This window comes from Mercenaria mercenaria, chromosome 17, assembly GCF_021730395.1.
Source record: "Mercenaria mercenaria strain notata chromosome 17, MADL_Memer_1, whole genome shotgun sequence".
NCBI classification, from domain to species: Eukaryota; Metazoa; Mollusca; class Bivalvia; order Venerida; family Veneridae; genus Mercenaria; species Mercenaria mercenaria.
The window spans coordinates 4,285,507-4,312,936 of record NC_069377.1 but is presented as its reverse complement, the minus strand read 5'-3'; the positions used below and the strand labels follow the sequence as shown (position 1 = coordinate 4,312,936).

The 27,430-nt window shown below is 35.4% G+C and overlaps 1 protein-coding gene across 1 annotated transcript in view; it reads left to right on the top strand.

The window, feature by feature from the left end:
• The window catches only part of LOC123536390 (uncharacterized), a 45,962-nt gene extending 25,662 nt beyond the window's left edge, over positions 1 to 20,300 (top strand). Inside the window, exons 10-25 of the mRNA XM_045319546.2 lie at positions 1,510 to 1,626; positions 2,581 to 2,598; positions 3,738 to 4,029; positions 10,396 to 10,505; positions 13,108 to 13,179; positions 13,832 to 13,921; positions 14,850 to 15,077; positions 15,605 to 15,702; positions 15,895 to 16,032; positions 16,505 to 16,738; positions 17,116 to 17,254; positions 17,647 to 17,741; positions 18,573 to 18,700; positions 19,070 to 19,182; positions 19,751 to 19,768; positions 20,058 to 20,300. Of these exons, the coding sequence (XP_045175481.2) occupies positions 1,510 to 1,626; positions 2,581 to 2,598; positions 3,738 to 4,029; positions 10,396 to 10,505; positions 13,108 to 13,179; positions 13,832 to 13,921; positions 14,850 to 15,077; positions 15,605 to 15,702; positions 15,895 to 16,032; positions 16,505 to 16,738; positions 17,116 to 17,254; positions 17,647 to 17,741; positions 18,573 to 18,700; positions 19,070 to 19,182; positions 19,751 to 19,768; positions 20,058 to 20,155 (1,988 nt within the window). The 3' untranslated portion in view covers positions 20,156 to 20,300. The remainder of the gene's footprint in view (positions 1 to 1,509; positions 1,627 to 2,580; positions 2,599 to 3,737; positions 4,030 to 10,395; positions 10,506 to 13,107; positions 13,180 to 13,831; positions 13,922 to 14,849; positions 15,078 to 15,604; positions 15,703 to 15,894; positions 16,033 to 16,504; positions 16,739 to 17,115; positions 17,255 to 17,646; positions 17,742 to 18,572; positions 18,701 to 19,069; positions 19,183 to 19,750; positions 19,769 to 20,057) is intronic.
• Positions 20,301 to 27,430: the final 7,130 nt, after the last annotated feature.

Below are 27,430 nucleotides of genomic sequence, written 5' to 3'. Positions count from 1 at the left end.
GAGTCAGTCATGCCGGCTCAAGGTCTAGGTCACAACTTAGGGTCAAAAGTTTGAGCCTTCCATTTCGTGTCCACTCTATATCTCCTAAACCCCTTGAAGGAATTTTATAAAACTTGGGTAAAATGATTACCTCATCATGCCGGCTCAAGGTCAAGGTCACAACTAACGGTCGACGGTTTGAGCCTTCCATTTTTGTGTCCACTCTGTATCTCCTAAACCCCTTGAAGGATTTTCATGAAACTTGGGTCAGATAATCACCTCATCAAGAACTCATGAGTCAGCCATGTCAACTCAAGGTCAAGGTCACAACTGAAGGTCAAATGTTTCAGCTCTGTATCTTCTAAACCCCTTGAAGGATTTTCATGAAACTTGGGTCAAATGATCACCTCATCCAGACGTTGTGCAGAATTCATGAGTCAGCCATGTCAGTTCAAGGTCAAGGTCACAGCTAAAATCAAAGGTTTACTCTTTCACTATCCATAGCAGTGGCGGGGGATTTAGCTGTCTTTCAGACTGCCTTGTGTCTGCGTCGGCGTTGCCTGGTTAAGTTTTATGTTTAAGTCAGCTTTTCTCCTAAACTATCAAAGCTATTGCTTTGAAACTTGGAATACTTGTTCACCATCATAAGCTGACCCTGTATAGCAAGAAACATAACTCCATCTTGCTTTTTGCAAGATTTATGGCCCCTTTTGTACTTAGAAAATATCAGATTTCTTGGTTAAGTTTTATGTTTAGGTCAACTTTTCTCCTAAACTATCAAAGCTATTGCTTTGAAACTTGGAATACTTGTTCACCATCATAAGCAGACCCTGTACATCAAGAAACATAACTCCATCTTGCTTTTTGCAAGATTTATTGCCCCTTTTGGACTTAGAAAATCAGTTTTCTTGGTTAAGGTTTATGTTTAGGTCACCTTTATCCTAAACTATCAAAGCTATTGCTTTAAAACTTGCAACACTTGTTCACCATCATAAGTTGACCCTGTACAGCATGAAACATAACTCCATCCTGCTTTTTGCAAGATTTATGGCCCCTTTTGGACTTAGAAAATATCAGATTTCTTGGTTAAGTTTTATGTTTAGGTCAACTTTTTCTCTTAAACTGTCAAAGCTATTGCTTTGAAACTTGCAACACTTGTTGACCATCATAAGCTGACCCTGTACAGCAAGCAACATAACTCCATCCTGCTTTTTGCAATAATTATTGTCCTTTTGGACTTAGAAAATCATTTTCTTGGTTGAGTATTATGTTTAAGTCAACTTTTCTCATAAACTATCAAAGCTATTGCTTTAAAACTTGCAACAGTTTTTCACCATCATAAGTGGACACTGAACATCAAGAAACATAACTCTATCCTGCTTTTTGCAAGAATGATGGCCCTTTTTAGACTTAGAAAACCATGGGTAGGACAATATTTGTATTACACAAAAAAATCAGATGAGCGTCAGCACCCGCAAGGCGGTGCTCTTGTTAGAAATTTAGCAGAGTAAAGTTTAACTTATTATTCAGGTTTGGATATACCGAAGCATAATGAACCGGCTTACCCAGTTGAAGCTTACGGACATGGGCATATAGAAAATATTCTACAAATCTTAGACAATGCCGGTCCTGTTAAGGTTACCCAAGGTAAGATTCTCAAGTTACTATCAGTCAAAACCATTGAATAAGGAGTTATTTTTTCTTTCAATTTTATCAAGTAACTGTTTTCATTGTTTTTGGCTCAAGCCTAATATTTGTACCTATCTGGCTATACGTAAAACTGTGGAAATCTTCTTTGAAGCCGCTAAAGAAGCAAAGGATTTAGAAATTCCGCGGTACTTTTCATGTTTGATACTACCTTACCGGTGCATGTTCTCATATTTTACCGTTTCTGATCGTCTAGAATTGTTTTAATAAGGGTGGCGTCAAGGACTGTTTAAAATAATTGGCGTGTAGAATATTTTTAAGTAAGGGAACGTCTAGAACCTTTTGAAATATGGATAGATAATTTTGAGTAGATAAGATTGACTTCAGACCGACCGACTTGTCTCTCAGCGATTGGGATTCGAAGACCATACCTTTGGTGTATAACGCTTTATATGAAGAATTCTAATATGATTGTTTCTGTTAAAACACGCTTACGCTAAAATGACGTCACGTTACCGTGCGATGACGTTAATGTTTTTGTTGCGACCAAGAAAGAGCGCTACTATTTTTAGATTAAGGGCATATTAGAATCGAAATAATGACTAGCAAAATCGTGTTTTACCTACATTAATACACTAAAAATCGGTTATACGTCACCAGAATAATTCACTCTGGCTACGCCCTAGTGAAACTATTCCGCGGACGTATAACCTCTTTCCGTGTATTAATAACGTTAAAAAACACGGGGTTTTTATACATTATTTCTTAAATAAGATATATCTGCGTCCAGTTTTTACGTATAATCTTTAAAACTCAAAATATTGTGTCATAACTCATTCAAAGTATGATGATAGATATGTAAAATATATTTCGTTTAGAATTTCTGCTACATTTTATTTTGGTGGAAATATTATAATTTGTGTTCTTACATTTACATTCACTTGTATTTTTCAGCTTTCGAAAAGATAAATGGTACGTATCACATTTGATACATTTAGATAATTTACCTCGGAGTGATCAACATCAGTTATCATTGTAACAAAAAAGTTATCATTTCATAGATTCCCCATTATTGTTTACAAATAAAAATGATGAGTGCCGCTGTGCGAAAATCAACGTTAGGGTTTTGCGACCGGTATGGATCCAGATCAGCGTGCACATTAATTTCGTGCATTCGCTAATCAGATGCATACAAGTGCTGAAATTTATATAAACACACAGTACGGATGTGCTTTGATCTGGAGCCTTGCTGGTTGCAAGCGCTAATGTTGGTTTTCGCACATCAGCCATCATTTATACTTCTGGAGTGGCCTCCGTGGCATGATGTTTAAGGTCGCTGACTTCCAACCACTTGCCCCTCACCGATGTGGGTTCGGGCCTCCCTCGGGGCGTCGAATTCTTCATGTGAGGAAGCCAGCCAATTGGCAGGGGCCTCTGTGGTCTTCCTTTACCATCAGAGCTTGAAAGTCGCCATATGACCTATAATTGTGTCACTGCAACGTTGAACGCAACAAAATCTTCTGAAATGTTTCAATCGTTAGGATACGTTTTGAAATTTACAGAAATGTGAATTTAAATTCAAGTAAGTATTAAGTGATTTTCAAACGTTAAACAAAGTAAACGTTCTGCTGATTCGTTGGTATTATAGCTGTGTAACCGTGGTCAACTGTTCCCTTGTCCAATCTCTATGTGCTGATACCAAAGAGCCAAACCATGAAACATACGACTTTTATTACTGGAAACTAATATTATCACGTCCTCCACCTTTGATCAAAGTGGAGAAGTTGGCAGTTACTTGCTAGAAACATGTTTAGCACTGGTACAGAATCCAAAACCACTGGTTATGTTAACTGTAAGCAGTTAGACATAACGGAAATACTATAGAAAAATAAAACGGCGCTAAAGCCATAAGAAACATATCCACATCCGTTTATAGAGAAATGAAAGTTACGAAAGACAAATTTGTGAAAGAAAATTGTCACCTGGAAATGACTGGGTCTAGTCATGCTGCATGAAATGCATTCCGTTTTACTAATGACCTACCTTTCCATTAGTTATATCATTATATATTATATGTTCTTGGCTTGCAAAATAATTCAAGTAAATTTCAGGAGAGGTCAACCCTGGCTTCAAGGAAACGGAAGACCACGGCCCATATGAGAGTCCGGAAGTCAAACGGACCTTACATCAAGTGGAGCAAATGTCACCTTCGCCAAACCGTAACGATATATCACATCAACAGGCACAACGTGCGCTAGCGCAACCAATCCAACCAGTCTACATTCAGGAACCAGCCGTCTACCAAAACCCCGCCCCACGGGCCTACGTCCAGCAACCTCGATACTACCATAGCAACGAGCAACCTTTCTACGTGGTTCAAAGACCGGGTCATAATGTAATGCGGTTATAATGAAAAAGAATCGTTAAGTTTAACTCATTTGACACATGAATTCTCTGATCAAAATACCTAACTTTCATGTTGATATTGATGACAGATAATTGAAAATTACTTTGAGAATCGTGTTATATCCTTTACTAAAACACATCAGCTAATTGTTAGATTTTGCTGTTGATCTTTTCTTAGTTACTTCAAAAATGTTCTTTTTCATACAGTCTAGTTGTCATGGAAAACGTCACCTCGTTTTGGGGAATAACGCAAAGTAACATTTTCTTATTTCTGTAAGCCAAGTGGACGGCTTTCTTTCTGGAAAGAATTCTACTCTCAAATGCAAACTGAAGAATGGCAGGTTGGATGTTTTGATCTGTACATGGTCTACATATCGACTTACCTAAACAGTTTTCAATACAAAAGTATGATTGAAAATCCTTGCTACAGCAAATTTTATGTTCGAAAAACTAGTGCACTGTTACACACTTAAAAACAGTTCTTTCTCTAATTCTCTACAATTGTTTTTGAACTTACACTAGTTGGTCTTTTACATATTTTTAGACCAGATTTGCAAAACGATTGTGCTTTTTTCATTTAAAGAGTTCGATTAGTGAATTATATCATTTGAAAAAAAAAAAGACATAAGACTCGCTTGTCAGGGGCATTATTTTCTGTCCTACCCAAATTTCTTGTTTTGACGGTATGTTTTATAATTTTTTCTGATACTATACAACAGAATGTACTTGAGATTGTTTATCAAGTCTATTTATTTTTCTTTAACTTGACACGCATTCGCATATTTACATTATTATACATGTACATATATATATATTCACGATATTAACATGAAAATGAATAAAGCTTCTAGTTTTGTACTTTGTAGTTTGCTATTTTTTCTGTGCCGTTTGTGATTGTACTTCTTAACCCTTACCCTGCTAAATTTCTATAATGAACTCGACCGTCTTCCAATTTGGACAGTTCCATTAACTATTAAAAGGGGTGTTTACCAAACATATACTGGCTGAATGGCGAACAGTGCAGATCATGATCAGCCTGCACATCTACACTGGTTGTAAAGGCAGAATCAGTCGTGTCCTGCATGGTAAGGGTTAATAAAAGCTTCAATTTTGGTCAGTGAATATTTTCCAAAAATTGCTTTCATCAAGTTATCAGTATACTTGTAGTTTAATAAGTTATTCATAAGCTAACCGATATCTTAAAGTCGTCAAAACTGCACTGTCAATATTCCTTTTATCTCGCGGGGAATCTTATATTTTCATTTGTGCCCAAAAAATAGATGGAATCTTAGTTATCAATGGAAAGAAGCCCATATTCTAATGACATTAAATTAAGGTCAGAGATGTTGTAACATTTATGATCATACAACCTCAGTGGTTAAGATGGCTGACTTCAAACAGCTTTCCCCACCACCGATGTTGGTTCGAGGCTCCCTTTAGGCGTAGAATTCTTCATGTGAGGAAACTATCCAGCTGGCTAAGGGAAGGTAGGTGGTTCTACCCAAAAAACCCGCCCGAGATGAAATAATGCCCGGGGGATACCTTGGATCTTCATCCACCATCAAAAGCTGGAAAGTCGCAACATGACCTTTGACGTTAAACCCAACATAGATAAATAAATAAACTGTTCAAGGCCATATATGGAATCGTATTTCATATCAATATTATCATAAATTTAGGTCATATATGTAAAAGAAGGTATTGATCAAACTCTGAATATATATGACACTTAAAAATAATATAATAACGATAATAATATGTCCGACTTTTCAGTGTTATTTACTTATCAGTCCGTTTTTGAGCGCTAAGCAACAGTTTTATTCTGGTTCTATTTGATGAGAAGCTGCAAGTTTGTTACAGGCTTGTTTCTCAGCAGATATTGGAAAGGAAGTCACAAGGTCAGACTAAACGAGAGTCCGGGGACTTCAATAGAATTGTTTAGCAATTAAAATTCTCTAATAAACGATTTCGGATATATTATATCCACCACTTTTAAATAGATGTAAAGCTATACGGTCGTGAATTCAGTTTGCTCTGCTGCGAAATCTTGCGCAAATTCAGTTACTATGGCATTCAAACTTCTAATTGTCCCTTTCAGCAAAATAAAATGATCCCCGCAGAGCGAAAACACGAGAATTAACAAGTAAAACTGGCGGGGGCGCGGGGCGAAAACTCGCTATTAAGCGAGGGGGGGGGGCGGAGCGAAAACACGATAATTAGCTGGGTCGCGAGGCGAAAAGTCGAGATTTAGTAACTGGAATGTCTGGGGCGCGGTGCGAAAACTCGACGTTTAAGCAGCGCTAATTATCGTGCTTTCGCCCCGCGCCCCCGACATACCAGTTACTAACTCTGGCCCCGCGCTCCCGCTAAATAGCGAGTTTTCGCCCCGCGCCCCCGCCATTTTGACTCGTTAATTCTCGTGTTTTCGCTCGGCGGGTTCGTGGGGCGAAAACGCGAAATGGCAGAAATCAACCACCATAGTAAACAATACTGCTAAAATCCTTCGGAAAGTAAACCTGAATTGTGGATAATTATGTCTCATACATGTAGTGGGGGAGACATACTGATATAGTGCTGTCTGTCTGACAGTCTGTCACAAAGTTTATCCAGGCAACTCCTTCGACATTACTGGATTGATTTACACCAAACTTCACAAGAGTGATAATTGCTAAGCCTAGTTGTGCATATCGTCAGCATTTTTCAGTTTGTTGATTTTTAGCGGGTTTATGACCCTTGATTCATCAATTTTCATGATGTTCTGGCAACTTCTCTTTATTCGGTATATTTCCACAAAACCTTACAGGGGTGATGAGTGCTAAGTCTCATTATGCATATCTTCGGCATTTCATGTTCGATGATTTTCAGCAGGGCTATGACCTTTAATTCATCAAATTTTATGAAGTTGTGGTCACTTCTCTCATATTATTTGGACGGATTACAACCAAACCTTACAGTAGTGATTAGTGCCAAGTCTTATTGTGCATATTGTTGGTATGTTCCGGTTCAATGTTTTTCAATGGAGTTATGGCCCTTGATTTGTTGTATTTTACCTTGTCTGTACAGCTGCTGCAATAACCACCAAACGTCACAAACGTGATAATTTTCATGCCTAGTCATGCATATGGCATGACCTTGATTCGTCATATTTTATTATGTTTTAGCCTCTTCTCTTATTATGTTGGGCGAATTTCCACCAAACCTTACAGGAGTGATCAGTACAGAGCCTAGTTATGCATATATTCGGCATGTTTCGGTTCAGTGATTTTCAGCATAGTTACGGCCCTTGATTTGTCATATTTTCAGTTTTTACTCTACTTCCTTCATACAACTAGGCTGAATGTCACCAAACTTCACAAGTGATTAGTGTGAAGCGTAGTTGTGCATATTATCATCATATTCTGATTAAATGATTTTCAGTGGAGTCATGACCCTTGATTTGTCAAATTCTTTGATCTTTCCAACCTCTTCTATAATACTAAATGGAATTCCACCAAACTTCACAAGAGAGTTACCGCTGCCAAGCTTAGTTGTGTATATCAGGGGAATGTTATGGTTCAGTGGTTTTTCCCTGGAGTTATGGCCCTTAAATTTTGGCATTTTACTATTTATGCATGGTAAGTGGTGGGAGACATAGGGCTGTCATTGATTGGGTCTTAGGCATATCGACGATACCGATATATCAGAAGACAAATATCGACGATACATTGATATATCGATTATTAAGTTAGATTTACAATCTATTTGTTCCTATGCATACTATATACCTTCCTGTAAATGCTATTTTTAGTTTTATTGCCTATTTTTCATATTACTGTTTGATTGTGTTGTATTTGTATTTATGAAATTAAAGAAAATAATAAAAATTAATAAAATCTTTCATTTTTATTTTGCCTCCACTTCTCTTTTGCATTTATCCAAATTTACAACTTTGTGAACTTAATAGTTTTTGAGGGTCTGAGTGTTTATCTGGATAGTTTTTTCTCTCTGTAAAATATCGATTTTTGAAAATGGGAATCGATAATCGATCGACAAAAAAATATCGTTGATACATCGATATCGTTTCTATCGATGACAGCCCTAGGGAGACATACGTTTTTCGTGAAAAACAACTTCAAATTTCTATCATTTCTGTTTTAATTAAACAGTTATAATCTATCTTGACCCAGTTAGCTTGGTTTAAAATGAAATTGATTTCATTTTAAAATGATTGGGTTAACTATTCATGCGTATGTAAAACAGGCTTATATTTGATTTGCTAGAGAAGAGGAGGCAATAGAATGCACTTAAAATTTTTTAGATCGGTACATAAAGATAAAAGCAAAAACTACTGAATATATATAAATTTATTCGATTTAATCAACGTTATGATTTCAGAAGTGTGAGAAAAAGATTTATTTAAAATGCAGTATTTATTAGCATACTATTATTTGGCAAATTCTTTTGAACAAGTAGATCTAATATTCTGATAAAATGACATTTTCGCTATGCACAATATCTACATTAATTTAAAGAAAGGCTATTATGCAACAGGAAGACTAAAACGTAGCATGATGAGCGCAGGTTAAATCCATGTATAGCATATATTTTAAATGTTAAGGTTTTGGTACTCTAGCTTCAAATACGTTATATAGAACTTGGGTGCACTGATACCTAGAATATCTATTAATGTAACCGAGTGTTTTGTTACTGGTTAAAGATTGTTCAGCGATGAATCCTTTTATTAATTAATAGTCGATATGAAAGGAGGGGCAGTAGTAGTAGCAGCAGCAGCAGTAGCAGTAGCAGTAGAACAATTGTACAATTGGCTGAAACATAGCAAAATCTTGAAATTGGAAGTAGCAATAGCAGCAATAACAGTAGCTGTAGTAGTAGAAGCAGCACTAGCAATAGCAATATAAGCAAATGCAGCAGCCAAAGTAGCGGTAGCAGTGAGTAACAGCAGTTGTATAACATGACTGGCAGTTGCAATAACAACAGTAACATTAGCAATAGTAGCAGTTGCAGTGAGCAGCAATATCAGTAGCAGTAGCAAATGTTGCATTGAGCAGTAGCAGCAGAAGCAGTACCAAAAACGTGAAATTGGCAGAAGCATTAGTAGCTACTGCTGATCCCAGCTACTATTGCTACTGTTACTGTTCACTGCTACCACTACTACTGCCTGCTCAATGCTATTGCTATTACTGCTGCTTCTACTGCTACTACTTACTGCTACTACTGCTTAAACTGCTACTGCCCAATGCTACTGCTACTACTGCTACTGATCGCTGCTACTGCTACTGCTACTACTGCTTAAACTGCTACTGCCCAATGCTACTGCTACTACTGCTACTGATCGCTGCTACTGCTACTGCTACTACTGCTTAAACTGCTACTGCCCAATGCTACTGCTACTACTGCTACTGATCGCTGCTACTACTTACTGCTACTACTGCTTAAATTGCTACTGCCCAATGGTACGGCTACTACTGCTTAAATTGCTACTGCCCAATGCTACGGCTACTACTGCTTAAACTGCTACTGCCCAATGCTACTGCTCACTGCTACTGCTACTACTGCTTCTACTGCTACTACACACCGCTACTACTTCTTCTGTTACTGCCCACTGCTAATACTGCTAATTCTTCCTGTTACTACTGCTTCTACCTCTATTTGTCACTACTACTACTTCTACTGCTACTGTTCACTGCTATTACTTCTACTGCTAATGTTCACTGCTACTACTTCTATTGCTACTGTTACTGCTCACTGCTACTACTTTAACTGCTACTGCGAGTGCTTACTGCTACTACTGCTACTGCTACGGCTACTGCACTTTGCTCAATGCTCATTGCTTACTGCTACTGCTACTGTCAAATACGGTTTTGCTGCTTTTACTATTATTCTTGCTCACTGCTATCACTGCTACTGTATTTGCTGCTACTGCTGCAATTGCTACTGCCAATTTCAAGTTTTCCTACAATTACTACTGCTGCTGCTACTGCCAGTTTTACATTTTGCTTCTGCTACGATAGCTACTGCCGTATTCACGAATTTTCCACAACTACTGTTACTACTACTGCTTATTCTACTTCTACTGCTGCTACTGACAATTTCACGTTCTTGTTTCTGCTAATGCCAGTTTCACAATTATTCTATCTAAATATGATTTTAGATCGTTACTGAAAGTTTTGTTATGAAATTTTAAATGAGTTTTTAGCTTTTGTAGAGCTTCGATGGTCATTTTGTTTGGATGAACGACTTCTAATCATTTGCTGCATGTTTGAAATCCCTGTTTGAACATAGAATATTTTCATGTGGTGAAGTATATGAAGTGTACTATTTTATTCCTATGGCAATTATTAGTAGATTACTTTAGAATTTTAGAACACTACTCTGGGTAATCGAAGGAATATGGCCTAGACGTAGCCTTGTTGTCCCCGACTCGGAGAAGGATGATACCGGTAAAGATGATTCTTCCTCGAGAAGAAATACGGGTATGGTCTATAAACAAAAGCTTGCCTAGTATAACAACTTGGCGGAAAGTGCACAAACAATGGCGGGAAAATGTGAGGATCAACGCTGCATGCCCGCTATCTGGGAATGTTCAAGAAAAGGGTGTACGCGGGGGTGAGGGGGGAGGGGGGTGGAGGTTATAGGTCTTGGTTCAAGGAAAGGGCGTGGTGGAGGGGTGGCCATTTTTCTTGACAGATAGATTCCTGGCTGACGTTGTGTTTGTTTGAAAGTTACATACGTTTAAAAAGTGCTGTTTTTATCATAAGACAGTACGCTTTGCAAGGTTTGCGTCTGAGTTTAAAAGAATTTTCCATAACAAATTGTTTGTAACAACTAAGAGTTAACGGGTAATGACCATGAATACTGTTTTCAAGGTCCATGTCAAACAATAGAATGAAATGGCCATAAAATATTGTTTGTAAATACTGAATTGTGGCAATAAAATACCAATACCATTTGAAAGGACAAAGTCCAAGTCTTACAAGAGGTGGCTATAGATATTGTTTACAAGGACGACGTCTAAAATAAGATGTAATGGCCGCACAGTCCTTGTAAGGAGTAAGTCTGAGTTTCATACGTTATAGCAATAAAACCTTTGTTTAAGGATAAAATCAAAAGTAATGGTCATACAGTCCTGTTTGTGAGCAGCAGGTCCAAGTTGTATACTGAACAGCCATGTTTAAGCATGAAATCCAAAATGAAGATGAATGGTCCATAAAATACTGTTAGTAAGAACTGGGTCCGAGGTTTGATGGCCATGACTATAACTTATCATCAAAACTATGGTTTCAAGGGTCAAGACTTAGGTCAAGATAATGGCAAGAAGAAGCTGTATGGACGGACTACTCTAAGTTTTATGGGTGATGCCAACACAATACTGGGATCCATTCCAGTATTTTATGGAATGGGCTTTACATATTATTTGTAAAGATAAAATCGGCGGTTTAATGGCACGGAAATACGATTTGACGTTTTGTATGTACCCAAACTCATAAAATCTGGGCTGCATCGTCCGGGAAGATACACAGAGACAAAATACGAGACAGACGACACCGATGAACGAACGAGCGATGCAAGCAGAAACAATATGTATAGCCACGTAATAGATTAGTAATACACTGTGAAAATATGCATCATAAAAACAAATAATCATGACGTTTTAACACTTTAAACCTTACATCATTGTTAACATGTGAATATTTATTGAATTGTTAAATGAAAATACTATAACCATCCAACCATAGGCCGTGGTTATGTAGCAAGGCGAATTGCTGTCGTATTTTTATCTAGATTCTGTTTTGATTTGCTTAGTTAAAAAACGCCTCGCATAAATCTAGGTAAACAGTGATTTATTTGGAATCTATTTGAAGCTCTCGTGTATTTACTTTTGAGAAAAAAGGTAACATTCTCCATATATTTCTCCGAAAAGTATTGTCAGATTTAGCAGATTCTTCCATTTTTAAATCATTAATTGATAACCCATACTATTGGATATAATTTTTTTCTTTTTCTTTAAATGTCAAGTAGCTTCTCCTTTACTCAAGGGGAAACAACTTACTTGCACTTTTGTTATTTTTTTTTTTTTTTGGATTTAACATCGCACCGACACATGATTGGTCATATGGCGGCTTTCCAGCTTTAATGGTGGAGGAAGACCCCAGGTGCCCCTCCGTGCATTATTTCATCACGAGCAGGCACCTTGGTAGAACCACCGACCTTCCGTAAGCCAGCTGGATGGCTTCTTCACATGAAGAATTTGTTATTTTAAATGTATTGAAAAGTAATTTGCCTATGTTACCTGAAATACAGGATGAGACAGTTATGCTGCTGGCTTTTCTCAAACTGCTCATATTTCTAGACATTTGTTGTATTCAGAGAATCTATTTTTCTTTACATCTGTAATTTTATCAACAAATTCAACCTTGTAAAATTCTTTGGCTTTTAAGTTTGTATAAAAATTCGTCTGTTTGTCCACAGAGTTTAAATATGAGATCTAAATCCAATTATAATTTCTACAAAAATATCTAGATACAAAGGTTTAATTCAAATCTTTCTGTACTTTTCTATGGCTAGTTTAAAAAAAATCATAATTAACATGAAAAGAAAAAATGGTATTTAACCCTCTAAGCAGTGGAGCTGTCACTTACTTGAAGCTTGTACATTTAGTCCAGGTGACAAATAATATTCGTTCATTTTTAATTAAGTTTCACTTACAATAATTGTCACTCCGGTTCAGCTGGTATATAACTATATCGGTCCTCCGTTTTGGTATGGTACAAGCATTTCCATTTTGCTTCAGTTGGTTCGTTTTTTTGTTTTTGTGTTTTTTTTAATTTCAGCGCTTCTAGAGGTAATGAGTATTTATTTTAAACAATTAAAATGTATCAATCACATCTAAAATTATCTGCAAAATATGTACTTTTAATAACATCAATATAAGTTCGCACGAGGCTACAATACAGTTCATATCCGGATTTTGAATCTATCAGCTGTTTAACTCTCTGTACTTTCAGCATATCCAGAATTTTCGTTTACAAACCAGGCATACCAACATAGAAGCTCGCCAAGTATAAGAACATTAAGATTTCTTAACCATGGCACTAGAAGATGAACTTGACCAAATGTTCCTCATCCTAATGGGCATGATTGTAATGTGTAAGTACCTTCTTTTCATTATTTTCGTAAATTTGTTGAACTTAATCATCTTTCCTTTAACTGAATGATATAATATATAATGTCTTGGTGCATAGTTTTCTCATACTGTGAAAGAAAAAAGATTCGTCCCACGCGAAAACAAAGATATTTCAGGAGCATCTCACGAAGAAAATTTTGGTGCACTGGGAATCCTTAGACTTTACCATACGGTTGTCTCTAAGTCATATTGAAGTAATGATAGGTTTAGGATGAATATCAACCCTTGCTAAATGACAAAATGGTAATGTTTCTAAAATCATCATGGTTGAAACAAAATCGATATGATTTTCAAGCTTCTATGATTTTTCAATATTTACTCAAGGTTGAGGTGTAAGGGCGAAAGAAGTGTATCCGCGTTTTTCTTTTTAATTTATATATGCGCTTAGGTCGTTTTCGCTGTAACCCATTTTTTTCAATCAAACAGATCTGTTTATTCAAGCACAAGACTTATTAAATGTTTTCATATTCTTTTTATTTCAGTAATTCATTATATATGTCAAAGTGTTTTCAGTCGTGCAATGTCTATTTTATCCTATAGAGATATTAAAAATTATGCAAGTTTAATCTTGTGGTAATTATTCCTTACAAAAGTGTACACATTATATGTTTTCAGTCATGCAGTGTGGTTTTGCCTTTTATGAATGTGGTACAGTGCGTAGTAAGAATACAACAAACATACTCATCAAGAATGTGCTTGATTCATGTAAGAATTTAATTCCACAAGAAGTAAGGACAATGTAGTAAAAAAATTACGCGAAAAAAATGGCAAAAAAGGCGACAGGAAAAAATGAATGAATGAATGATTTTTTTATCAACTTAAGCGCTTGTGAATAAGCAGATGAAGACATTTTAATCATTAAATTTTATTGACCCCAAACTGAAGGTAACTTATTGTTACTGAATGTTTCAGCGAAAAACTGTCTATGATGTATATACTACATGACTTCTAAAATACTTTTGCTATCTGCTTCTTCGATAAATGTAACTCTTCTACTCTTCACTCGTATATAATCGAACTTGTGAAATAAGAATTCTTGCCAGGGGTCGCTTCTTTGAATAAAAGGTAAAAAGTAATGGCCCAGGGAGTGTTGCAGAAACTCACCAAAGGTTGTTTGAAACTAAAAGGATTAATAATTTTTACATGTCTGAAACATTGTGGAATGATACTAATTTCACTTGGGTAATACTTACATTTTACTCGGACTTTATCATGGACTCCCTGTGTAAAATCTCAAACTTTAAATTAAAATCAAAGTATTAAATCCATATAATATTTCAATGAAACTTCAATGTTTTGTAGTTTGTAGCATCGTCTGTGGCATGTGCAGTCAAACATCTAATTTGATTTCTGAAATAATTTGATATTTATTTCTAAAGTTACTATATTACCCAAGTGGAAACTGGCAGGTACTTGAAAATGCAGCTCTCTGATTGGTCAGTTAGAACTCCTGATGTCATGATAAAGTGATTATTCAAGTGAAACACGTTATACTTATATGCAGTGTCTGAACTATTGGACATATCCAAATAGATTGAAATAAGAATCTATACTCTGAACTATACAGTTTCAAAAATCCTTTAATTTTGATTCCTGTACAAAAAGGGGCACACATTCATTCATAATATTTCAGATATATCCGGAATTGCCTACTGGTTATTTGGGTATGCGTTTGCTTACGGAGAAGGAAACGATTTTATTGGCTACGACAATTTTGCTCTGAAAGGACTACCAGAAACCAGATATGCCAATTTCTTCTTTCAATATTCCTTTGCGGCCACAACAGCTACAATAGTATCTGGATCTGTTGCGGAGAGATGCGAGTTTTCGGCGTATCTTATATACAGCTTTTTCGTTACAGGTTTGTGTCTTAAAGCACATTGCAGCCTGTATATTATAACTTTGTAGTTTTTTTGCAACTGACATAATTATGTTATTGACATTTTCGTTTTTCACTGCTTCAGCAAGTAACACTATCGGTTCCAGTTACTACATATATAACTTACATCTGTTGTTTTCACTTCATGTATGCTCAGTAGGGAGAGTGCAGATCTGCGGATCACGGGGCCGCGAGTTCAATCCTCGGGCGAGGCGTATATTCTCCGTGGTGAGTTGATAAAATACATTGTGTCTGAAATCATTCGACCTCCACTCCTGATTCATGTGGGGGAAGTTGGCAGATACTTGCGGAGAACAGGTTTGTACTGGTACAAAATCCAAGAACACTAGTTAGGTTAACTACACGCCATTACATAACTGAAATACATGTACTGTTGAAAAACGGCGTTAAACCCAAAACGAACAAACAAACAAACAAACTTTTATGTGTACTAAAATTGAACGGTTTTCGTTGTTTTTATATATGCAAATGTCACTGACTTATTACAGGTGTTATATATCCGATTGTTTCTCACTGGCAATGGGGTGGAGGTTTCCTGGCTAAAGGAATCGACTATGGTGGAGAAATTGGAAGACTGGGATACATCGTAAGTATTACCCTTATCAGGCTTGATACGACTGATTTTGCCTTTGCGACCAGTGTAGATCAAGATCAGCCTGCACATCCGTGCAAGTTTACACACAAACCACATGTATGACTAACAATCTAACAAATTGTAGAGGCCCATGCAGCGGCGTGAGACTAAAATGTAGGCATACTTTTTCTGCTATACTTACAGGATTTTGCTGGAAGTGGAATAGTGCACGTGTTAGGTGGAGTTGCTGGATTTGTCGGGGCCGCTATATTAGGACCAAGGATCGGAAGATTTAATAAAGAAACAAAATCAGCTGTGTTGATAAGAGGACATTCAGTTCCAGTAATGTTTTACGATTTCTTTTTCATACTGACGTGTCTATTATTTCAAGCTGATCTCTCGCGATACCTCAGGTTGTGCTAGATTGTCACAGGAAGGGAAACGTCTAAAGGGCAACTGGCTAATGCTAAATTCCATTTACTACATACAAGACGGTCGGAACTCGGACTGAATTTGATTCTAAATATTTCATAAAGTTTCAAAAACCAGTATAAGAAAATGTATTAATTCTCAAAAAAATACACAGAAAAAAGGAACGAATTGTATCTACCTACTCAAAATAGCATTAAAATATTCTTTAAATTGATGAATTCAATGAACTTTAAAATCTAATTAAGGAGTAACATGTAAAATTATTTGCCATTTTGTTTGGTTTGAGACTTTGTAAAAGGAAAACAGACACTCAATAATTAAAACTTAGTATGTTATTAATGCTTAATCATGAAGTCTTCTATTTTTATTAAAATTGTTGTAGGTTGCATCGTTTGGAGGTTTCATTTTGTTTTTCGGATTTCTTGCATTTAATGGCGGATCTTTAGGTGCCTTAACCGGAACCGGAAATGGTGCAACTATAAGTTTGGTTGTTGTGAACACTATTATCGCTGGTTCTTTTGGAGCATTTTCTGCCATGCTTTTACACAAGACTAAGAGGTTTGGTAGTGGCAAATTTAGTTTGCTGATGACGATAAATGGAGCATTGACAGGAATGGTAGGGCGTTTGTCTATAAATTGGCCATACTATTTGACTAGATCTTTTATATACATATTTCACATCGTGCTGACAATGTCTAGTGTAGCTGGAATGCATTAAAATGAATGGCAAAACACGATGAAGAAATGGATTTCTTTAAAAAAAAACAAACAACAAATTGTCGAAGCTTAGTCATAAATTTTCAAAATAAGTTCTTTGAAGTTTTGGAGTTATTAAATTCTATCCTTATATACAAGAAGCTCTTATACAAGTATTTTTAACTTAATGCACAATATCTATGTTTAGAAAGGAATTATTAGATACTAAATAATGATATGCACCAATGATCTAACTTGTTATTTAGTATCTCTCAATTAATTTACCATTTCAAACAGGTAGCAACTTGTGCAAGCTGCAATGCCATATATCCTTGGTCAGCCTGTATTCTTGGCATTGGAGGCGGCCCAGTGTACCACTTGGTATCATACTTAGTACGAAGGGTTGGGGTAGATGACCCATTAGACGCAGTGGCTGGTATGTGATATAAGTATTTTGATCCTAAACGTATTCATTCTACGTGACACAAGTAAAAAAGATGTGAATTTTAATTTTTCAGTATCGGCTTTTTATTTTATAAGATATAAAATCATTGAACAGATGTTATAATGAAATTCATTCGAAAGTCGTTATCTTGAAGTCTTAAATCTTTTAATTAAACTTTTCTGTCAAAAAACTTATACTAATCATTTTGTTTTTCATAAAAGACTGTTTCAATTTTTCATTTTCCTTTGCACAACCATTTCTGCAGGATTGTCACAACGTTAAAACTGGAAGAATGAATTTTCTGATTTTGAGTCTTATATGTAAAATTATGAACTAAACGAACTACTTCTTTATATAAAATGTCATGAATCTCGAATTTGCAGTCCATTTTGGAGGAGGTGTGTGGGGTGTACTAGCTCTACCATTTTTCCATAGGGAGGAAGGGATCTTCTACAACTGGAACAAAAGATCGGGATTAGTACGTCCATAGACAGTCTTAATATACGCATGTTAATTATTTGATTTAATCATTACCATGTCATAACACTCTATAGCAAAATAAACTGACAGAAGTTCACAGATAAGCCCATGCAAAGTTTTAACATAAGCATTAAAATGATTTAATAGAATTATTAAAATTTTATTACATAATGAACTGACTAAAATGCATTGAATACAAAGACACATAGACTGTATTTGTTTCACTTTGAGTTTGAACAATATCTATTAAGTTAAGCATGTGTGTTACACTTTACGCATGCGTATTAATGTCGTACTAAGTCATCCAAACTAACTCTTAGAACAACGTTCATCGTTCTTGCATTGTATATTTTGTTACATGTTTATAGGATAAATGGTCAGTCTCTTAAGATGTTTAATATTTTCTTATGATTAATCAGACATGAATTGACTACTTTTGTATGTTGCCGTAGTAAAAAATTCCAGTGCCCTTTACAATAATGTTAATCACAGTCGTGAGGATTTAGTTTGATGCCAGTGTTTTTCTCATATATTCTGTATACTCATTTTCCCAGTGAAATCATGTTAATGAAAGATCAGTGAATATTTAGCAAGACCCTGGGTTGAAAAAAAGCTGTTGTGACGCCATGTTTTTGCTTACTCATCGAAAAATAGAGAGCAAGAAGGACTACTTTTTATGTTCTCGCCGTTATTTTCGCTAACCCGACTAGACTCTAGTGTTTGCAGAACAAATTGACTCCTATTTGATTTAATAAGATGGTGAAGAAAACCTGTGACGGAAATAATAATTATCAAGTAATTCCATATACACATTATCTTCATTTCAAAGGTTTTAGGCTGGGAGATTGCCGGGCTTGGTATCGTTATAGTATGGACAGCTGTCACAAGTGGCATACTTTTCGGCGCAATGAGACTGTTGAAAATCCTTCGTGTTCCTGAGGAAGTGGAAATGAAAGGAAAGTTCTCTCAAGGAATTTTAATCTCATTAATTAAAGTACTCTTAAGTTGGTATCCTATCATAAGACCCAACCGTATGACTGTACTTTACATTTAAATTTTCGTAATTGTTATAATTTTTTGAATTTAATTTTACGTCATGATGCCATTTTAAAATACAGTTGTAAGGTGCTTCTTTAACATTAATATGTTTTATGAGAGGTCGAACAGTAGTTCTTTAGGGTAAAAGTGTACGTCAGAACAGAAATCTTTTACTGTATAACCGTTTTCTATAATAATAACAATTCTGTTGGTGATGTACGTGTAGCTTTGTTATCAAATATCATCACATCTCTTGAGTGTAAGTGACGTTTTGTTCTATCTGACAGGTCTAGACATTCACAAGCATGAGCCGGCGTATCCTGTAGAAGCCTATGGCAACGGTCATGTAGAGAAGTTGTGGCAGATTATCAGTACAGCTGATAAAGGAAGAATGAAACAAGGTGATCACTGCATCTACCTCTAGTCAGTGTATTGTACGCTCAGTGTACTACCTATAGTCATATTCGATACTGCATATATGATTAACGCTGCATCTTACACAAGTGTTTTTTGTTCAGTTAATGGCACTAGAATGACACAACCAGTTCAAAACGTTACAGTTGTAAAAACTCCAGGACGTAGATCCATATTAAACAAATCTTCCATGGTCTTTAGCAAGTCCCTTATGTATTTCATTTCAAATAATTTATTTATTTTCTTTTTTTGTGTTTTAGAGTTATAGCGAAACAATGTTAGGTCATATGGCAACTTTTGGCCTTTGGTGGTGGAGAAAGACCTTATTTCATGTACAGCTGGGCTCTGGATTCCTTGATAGAACCATCCGATCATTTGTAAGTAAGCCTGACGGATTCCTCACGTAAAAGAATTCAACACCTTTAGCGAGATTTTGGGCTTACAACGATGAAGGGGTGGAGGTGTATGATTTAAAGTCAGCCACCCTAGTTACTTGTATAAACCTTTCATGAATCTATACATTTTTTTCTATTTACATTTTTTTTTGTATTTCAGCACTAAAAAATCTGAGAGGTAAGTATAATATTTTGTTAAAAATAAAACTTGTGTTCAGATACAACTTTTAAAGCACTTTCATATAAATTCTAGACGATGTTATATTTGAAACCATGTTCACTTTTAATTTATATCATAGATAGATTTTAAAGATTTAAACTTAAGAACAGCTTAACCAATGGATAAAGTTTTGAGCAATTCAGGTATGCTAGAATGATATCTCCGCTGCAATGCTGGTTTCCATTATTTTTGAACTGAGTATATAAAATGCAAATAAGAAAACTACTGTAGTTGAAACTTTTTTCAGGGCGACATGCTGTTGGGTATAAAGAGATTAAGGACCAGGGACCCTATGAGAACCCAGAAGTGCAATGGTCGATGGCAAACGTACGACTGGCTTCGTAAAGACACTAATATATTTGGCTTTTGATATACACAATAAAATGACACTTTATAAGTAACTGTGCATTCTAGATAGAATTGTGCTTTTATATGTCTATTTAGATTTGTAAACTTCTCATATTTGTTGTAAATAAAAAAAAAGAGATTTAGTACACACTTATAAATATCCGATAAGAAAAAATAGTGTTTCGCAAATAAAAAAGCAATACTGGCATAGAGGGAGCTAGTTTCACCCATATATATATGCATTCAGGTAAAACGTATGTAGTGATATGTTAATTCTGTTGTAATAATCAGGCCTTATTTATCAATTTTTATGGAAAACGGTTATTAGGATTTAGATGGTATTTTCTGTCAGTATTACAGTAAGATTATAATACCCTTTTCACCTTCCAATCGTATCTGTTTATCTGTTAATACTATAAAGGATTAACAATATCATGCAAAACATGCAAGTGAAAAACTTGTAGAAAGTAATTGTAAGTCTAAGACATAGTCTTGATGTTAGCTCCAATTCTCCAGTAATTGTAAGTTTCAAAATATTGCGTCATATAGGGTCTTTGACCTTTAGTCTGCTGGCGGCAAGTGATTCTGTCTTTGCGACCAGTGCAGACCAAGATCAGCCTGCATCCGCGCAGGCTGAACATAGTCTGCACTGTTCCCTATTCAGTCAGTAAATTCTCAGTGAAGTGAACTCCCCTTTGAATAATAAATGGTATTGCCTAACTTGAATGATGGACCAATCCGTTTTAGAAATTTAGCAGGGAAAGGGTTAAATCACGTGACTGTTGTCTAATTTATACACATCTAAGGTGTTTGATAATTTTGATTCTGTTCTTTATTAGAATCTAGTGAATGTTTAGACTTAACCTACAATAAAGATATCAAAACTGTTGATCCCATTCGTTTCAATTAGCCTCTAAAATTTTGCAGATGTTCGAAGTCAAAACAGAACATATTCATCAGATGAAACATGCAGTCTTTCAATGTTATCACTGTTTGAGAGCCTGTCTGCAGGTTAGACGGTCTCTGGTGACCCGCTTTAAAATGCAGCATTGTCACTGGTCTATTTTAACCCTTGGCCTGCTGGCGGCAAGTGATTCTGCCTTTGCGACAAGTGCAGACCAAGATCAGCCGTCTGATCATGGTCTGCACTATTCGCCATTCAGTCAGTATCTTTTTGGTAAGCACCCTTTTTAACAGTTAATGGTACTGTCCAAACTGAAAGATGGACAAGTTCATTGGAGAAATTTAGCAAATTAACGGTTAAAGCATGCTATTCAGTGAAATGATTCCATTATGCAGTAAACATACCGTTATTTGACAGAATGTGAAAATCGTTAAATCGTCAAAGACACAATTTTCTCTTATTTCACCGGGGTACAATTTAACATTGCCTCTGTCTTAAACATGCATGACTGTGTCAGGTTAGTAAAATCATGAACTCTTTACACTCACATCATCTTATTAATAATTAGTACATTTGTCTCAATTACAAGAGTCAATAAAAGTTTGGGAAACTTTAGATTTCTGTCCATTTAGCGGTTTGTGTATTGTTTGCAAACATTTCAAATAACGTTCACGAAGTAAAAAACATGAGAGACATTGAACATTGAACAGCCACAAGAACTTAGCAGCTAAAAATCCACATCACAGAGGGACAAGTTGAAAATGAACGTGTTGTGTAAAGGGAAGCAATCAACAGCAGCTGTTTCAGTGCATGCAGAAATTAAAGGCAAATATCAGTTTATAAGCATTCAAACATTTTATTAAGAAATGCAGAACTTGTCATGAAAGTAATAAATAGTTACACAAACTATATTTATGACATACATTATCCTTATTATCGTAGAAGAGATAAATTATATCTATCTGTTTACCAATTCGTCTTATTTGTTTTTGGTTAAACGTCACACCGACATAACGACCTTTCCTGTTTTTTATGTTGGAGTACAACTTTTCTTTCAACATTATAACAACACCAGCAATTCAGTTTCAGTGTTAGGGGTACCTAGGGTCTTCCTCCACCACGAATAGCTGGAAAGTCGCCTTATAACTGTGTCACCGTATCATGTTGTTAGAAATTTGATTCGCAAAAATCTTCAAAGGGTTGTATCTTTTCATTTTATTTAGAAATTATTTGAACCTAAACATAGTTGAGCCGTGCCATGAGAAAACCAACATAGCGGCTTTGCGACCAGCATGGATCCAGACCAGCCTGCGCATCCGCGCAGTCTGGTCAGGATCCATGCTGTTCGCTAACGGTTTCTCTAATTGAATTAGGCTTTGAAAGAGAACAGCATGGATCCTGACCGAACTGCGCGGATGCGCAGGCTGGTCTGGATCCAGGCTGGTCGCAATGCCACTATGTTGGCTTTCTCACGGCTCGGGTCATTTGGAAATGTGTTCTAAATCGTTAAACCGAGTAAGAAAAAAGTGGCTAAAATTTAAACACGGCTAGCCTAGCTGATAGGGATTACCCGCTTTATAACATTTCGTTTCTGAGGGAACCGGATTACAGGCTTGTTGACAAAATAATCTAATTCTAAACTATTGTCTGGTTAAGGGGTATTTTTGTCAGACAACAACTTAATTTGTAGACACATTTTAAATGATAACGTTCCCTCAAATACGGGACAGTCTATAAAAGAAAAAAAAATCTAGTCGGTTATGGTTTGTAAATAAAAGATTTTAAAACCATTCCAAATTTACCTAAATTATGAAAATAATAATTATGTTTTATCACTTAGGTAGTTGTATAATGACATCTCCATAAAAACGCTGTTTTTGTCGTCATCTTTAACATCATGCAATTAAAGTATACTTAGCGATACAATGTAATTCAAACAACATTTTCATAATTATCTGCCTCACGAATTTATAAGTCTCTTATAACTAAGAAACTGTTAAAATAATATGAATATGCAGTTAAGTAATATCACTGTGGGGAATCACATGATCAATGTAATCTCTAAACCAAAATTAATTTATGAATAATATTGACTAATATTGAAGCAACTTTTGCTGTAAATCTCAAATATAGTCTCTCATATGGCAACATAGATGTATCCTAATACTACAAAGATTTCACAATCACATTCTGATTATCTGGAACACTTCAAGAAACCGAGACTTCTTAATTTCCTTAGTGTTTGTGCAGGATATGTATCATTATTGCCAACTACATAATAATTTAACAATTTTTGTTAGTCATATGTTAGGCTATGTTTAAAGTTCATATCTTATCATGGTAGGAAATTTATTCATGTTCTTTAAAACAGAACTTTGGATTAGAGATTATTTTGATCATGTGATTCCCCACAGTGAATATATCCGTTGTGAAAACATTTTCAAACAAATCTATTTAAAGATCGTTGAAAGCATAGATTGCTATCAATTTTTATAAATGCAGACTCGTTTTAACCGTCTATTCATGCGAGGTAATGGAAAATGCAACACTCCTCGGGCTTTAGTGGAAACTCACGTAGGCGTACTAGTATAGGAACTAAGTAAAGCATCAAAAAAACGCATGGATTAACGTTAGCAGAAATGTCAACTGCTCCCTAGCGTAATTAATCATAGATATCAATTTGATTGAATATATATCTAGATATGACAAGACCTTTAATTTCTATCGTATAACAGTCATCACTGCTAAATTTTGCCTAGAGCACAGACAAAATGTTACACGGTTAATTCAATGCAGGCATTGATAATAGCGGCATTGTTGTATCTGCAGACTGAATGTAATATTTAAAAATAGTAAGTTGTTAAGGCTTAAAAAAAAAAAATTCTTTGTTTCCGGTATCCCGACCTACCCTAAATTTTTGGCCCGACCCTAAATGTTTTTATGGCCTTGGAGAATATATTTTTCAACTTTTTAACAAAAAGTTGCAAAACTGCTCTTTTTATGCTTTAAACATGGCCAATGATGTTAGAAATCAACTTACTGATGCTCTAAAGGCATAAACCCCTTATTTGGAATCATTTTTTGACACAAAAATAATTTCCGGAAAGTCTCCCTTAATAAAAAAAAATTCCAAAAAAAAAATAATTTTCCGACCTACCTACCCTATTTTTTTTAGCATGTTACCGGAAACAAAGAATTTTTTTTTTAGGCCTAAGTTAAGTCAAAGTTCGTTTTATGTCATTCTAAGGCGTACTACTTGATCTCCAGGGATTCCTACAACGGTAGTGGTATGACAACGGTGTCCCATCTTCTGCCATTTCGCTAGTAAGTGAACAAACTTGTGCGGGTGGGCAAACACAACTGTAGAATAAATATTTTATATATTAAATGAGCTAAACTGTTCGTCTTATGATGCTGTATTACACTATTCTAGCATAAAACTGCTGTTATTGTCACTATATACGCGTTCCGTGGCAAAGCGTAAACGCCATTCGGCCCCAAAATGGATAATTCAAAACGAAATCACGTAAAACCACAGTCACACATACGGCGCAGATAGCTACGTCTAGCAACGGATAGTAACGCAGTAATCCGTATCGATCCGTACCTGAGCCGTACCTTATAGTAGTAATCCGTATCAGTCCGTACTAATCCGTACGGCTCCGGTGCGGATCGATACTGATTACTAAGTTTATATCCGTGGCTAGACGTAGCTATCCGCGCCGTATGTGTGACTGGGGTATAAACGAAAAAAACAACTCAGACATTCCCGCGCATTTCGTGGAAATTTAATGACGTTGAGTGACAATGTATTCATTTATCAGTTTTTACGCGTTTTATGCTAGAATAGCGTTAGCACATATTGATTTCGTGTTATAACACGAAAAAACTTGCGTTATCCCTACATTATCACAAAATTCAAGAATGAAAATGAAACATATGAATTAAGCTGAAATATTACTTTTACTTTCTATAAAATATAGATATTGTAATGTTAATAGGTGTACTTTCCTTTCGGACTTTCAAACCATTAATATATTGGGCAACCTGCCCATTATAATACATTTTTTGATAAGTAGAATAAGATATCTTAAATGCGGTTTTGAAATATTATGGCTGTAAGAGTAAATGACAGAAAATCAGAAATGGGCGTATTAATATTTTTTTCTACCTAAACAATGACAATATGACAATGGTAAAGGTATTGTTCCGTCATTTTTGAACTATTGACCATTTGCTCAAGAAGTTTGCACTGCAAATACGTATTAGCGCCATTTATGCATGGAAAGCTATTAAAAGCTTTAAGAAATGATTAATAAAATATCTAGAAAATTAAACTAACAAAATTTAAATGAACGGTTTAATACAGAGGTTCTGAACATGTTCGACTTGGAGCAAGAGAGATTATAAAACAATATCTTCGCTGCAGTCTCCATTCATGAACAAAAGCTCTGAAACTCTTTTTTTGAAAACAGCTTTATATAAGATGATGAATTTCTGTTTTGAGAATAGGTAATCTTTTAGTATGTCAGTTTTTTTTTTGAAGAAAAAAAGTTGAACTGCTGAAGAATTGACCCTTATGAGAAAAAAAGAACTGCAAAACTTGAGCAAAGTTCAGTGTACTGAAGCAATATTTCTTGGTCATAATTTTACCTAGAAATGTTTTTATACATATTTGACCCGTTTTATCAATTTTAAAATAGATTGGACTGCATCTGGACCTACTACACAGGATCCGACCTCTCCTCGATCCTTATCAGGAATCTAGTAAGATGCGCATTTTAATGATAAGCAATGGATTCAAATGAATATTTGATAATTTGAATTATTTATTCTTCTAAACCTAATGAATCTAAAACGAAGGAAACTGCATAATATATAGGACTTACTTGCTGTTCATAAGAAGAGGCATGATGTTACAGAAATTCCCCGTTCTGTTCCACCATAGACATACCGCATACCTGCATGCTCTATTCCGTGCGCATATATTTGTCACTTCGGGAGTCATTCCAGTCTATAACAAAAGGTTTTGCAATATCAAATTCATTCTAAATGTCTGCCTCCGAAATATTTGAAAAAAAGAACAACACTTGTTTTTAGAAAAAAAAACTTTATCTTTTGAGTTACACAAATATATCAAATACTGAGGTTACATTTATCATTATTTGTAAACATGTCTCAAAATATTTTTGTGATATTATTTAAACAAACGTGTATTTAATACGTACTTGCATATCACTATCCCCATCCTCACCACGACAGTGTCCACATCGCAGTAACAAGAGGGAAGTAATTAGAATAATTAAATTAAAGTAATACACACTGTAGAACGAAGTCATTGCAGTCTTAGCCCACTGACTCGACATCACAAACTAATCCGTCATGATTTACATCTGTACCTTTATAATACTTATTGATATGTATGGCCAGTGATTCTTAACAATTGAATCAATTATTTCTGTATTTCTAAATGCCATGATACTATCGAGATAATCATAAGAGGGGTGTTAAGAAAGTAATAAACTTGATCTTGCAAATTTTAATGCAATGTGAAGACAATGATGTTATGCTTAACGGCTTGTCAGATCATATTTTAAACCAGTTAAAAAGACGATTGTTACATACCCATTTTAAAACTGTTAAGTTTCAATGGAACCTGAAACGTCAATACTTTTCCATATTGACGTTCAAATTTCATATCAGATGTGTGCCGTCATTTCTGACGTCAGTTTTTTTTGTATGTCGCCGCGTTTAGAAGTTCTTTAACGACGATATTTTCAATTTCACTTAGGCTTAATAACCGAATTGTATCATTTATGTAATAGTTTTTATGTGTAGATGCGTATGTAATAAACAGATTATTAGATTTGCATCGAGAAATATGCACCCGTTCTTTCGCGGAATAATATTGCGCTCCTTATGTCGAGCACTATTTCCGCTGCAGAACACATGCATATTTTCTCGATACAAAGTTACCTATAATTATGATGAGAGATATACTCTAAACCGACTATGATTGTCTAAAATTGTACGCACGTCAAAATATAAAACAATGCAATTAAAGTAGTTAACTATTTTGAAGATAAAAAGAGAGGCCAGGAGGACCGACACCTCGAATGTATAAGCTTTGCATGTGCTTAAATGTATAAATACCCTAATATTTTGTCAGTTATAGGTTAAATTGTGTATTATAAATTCTCAGCTTATATGGGTCCATATATTAAAGATATAAGAATAATATTTACTCGCTACTTGCCTACATTGCTGTTGTGACTGTCTTGACCTTGAAAGTTGCAGATATTGTAAAATGTTGACTTTTCCATAACATGCATCAAAAGGATTGACTTAGACTCGGTAAAGTTAAAGTT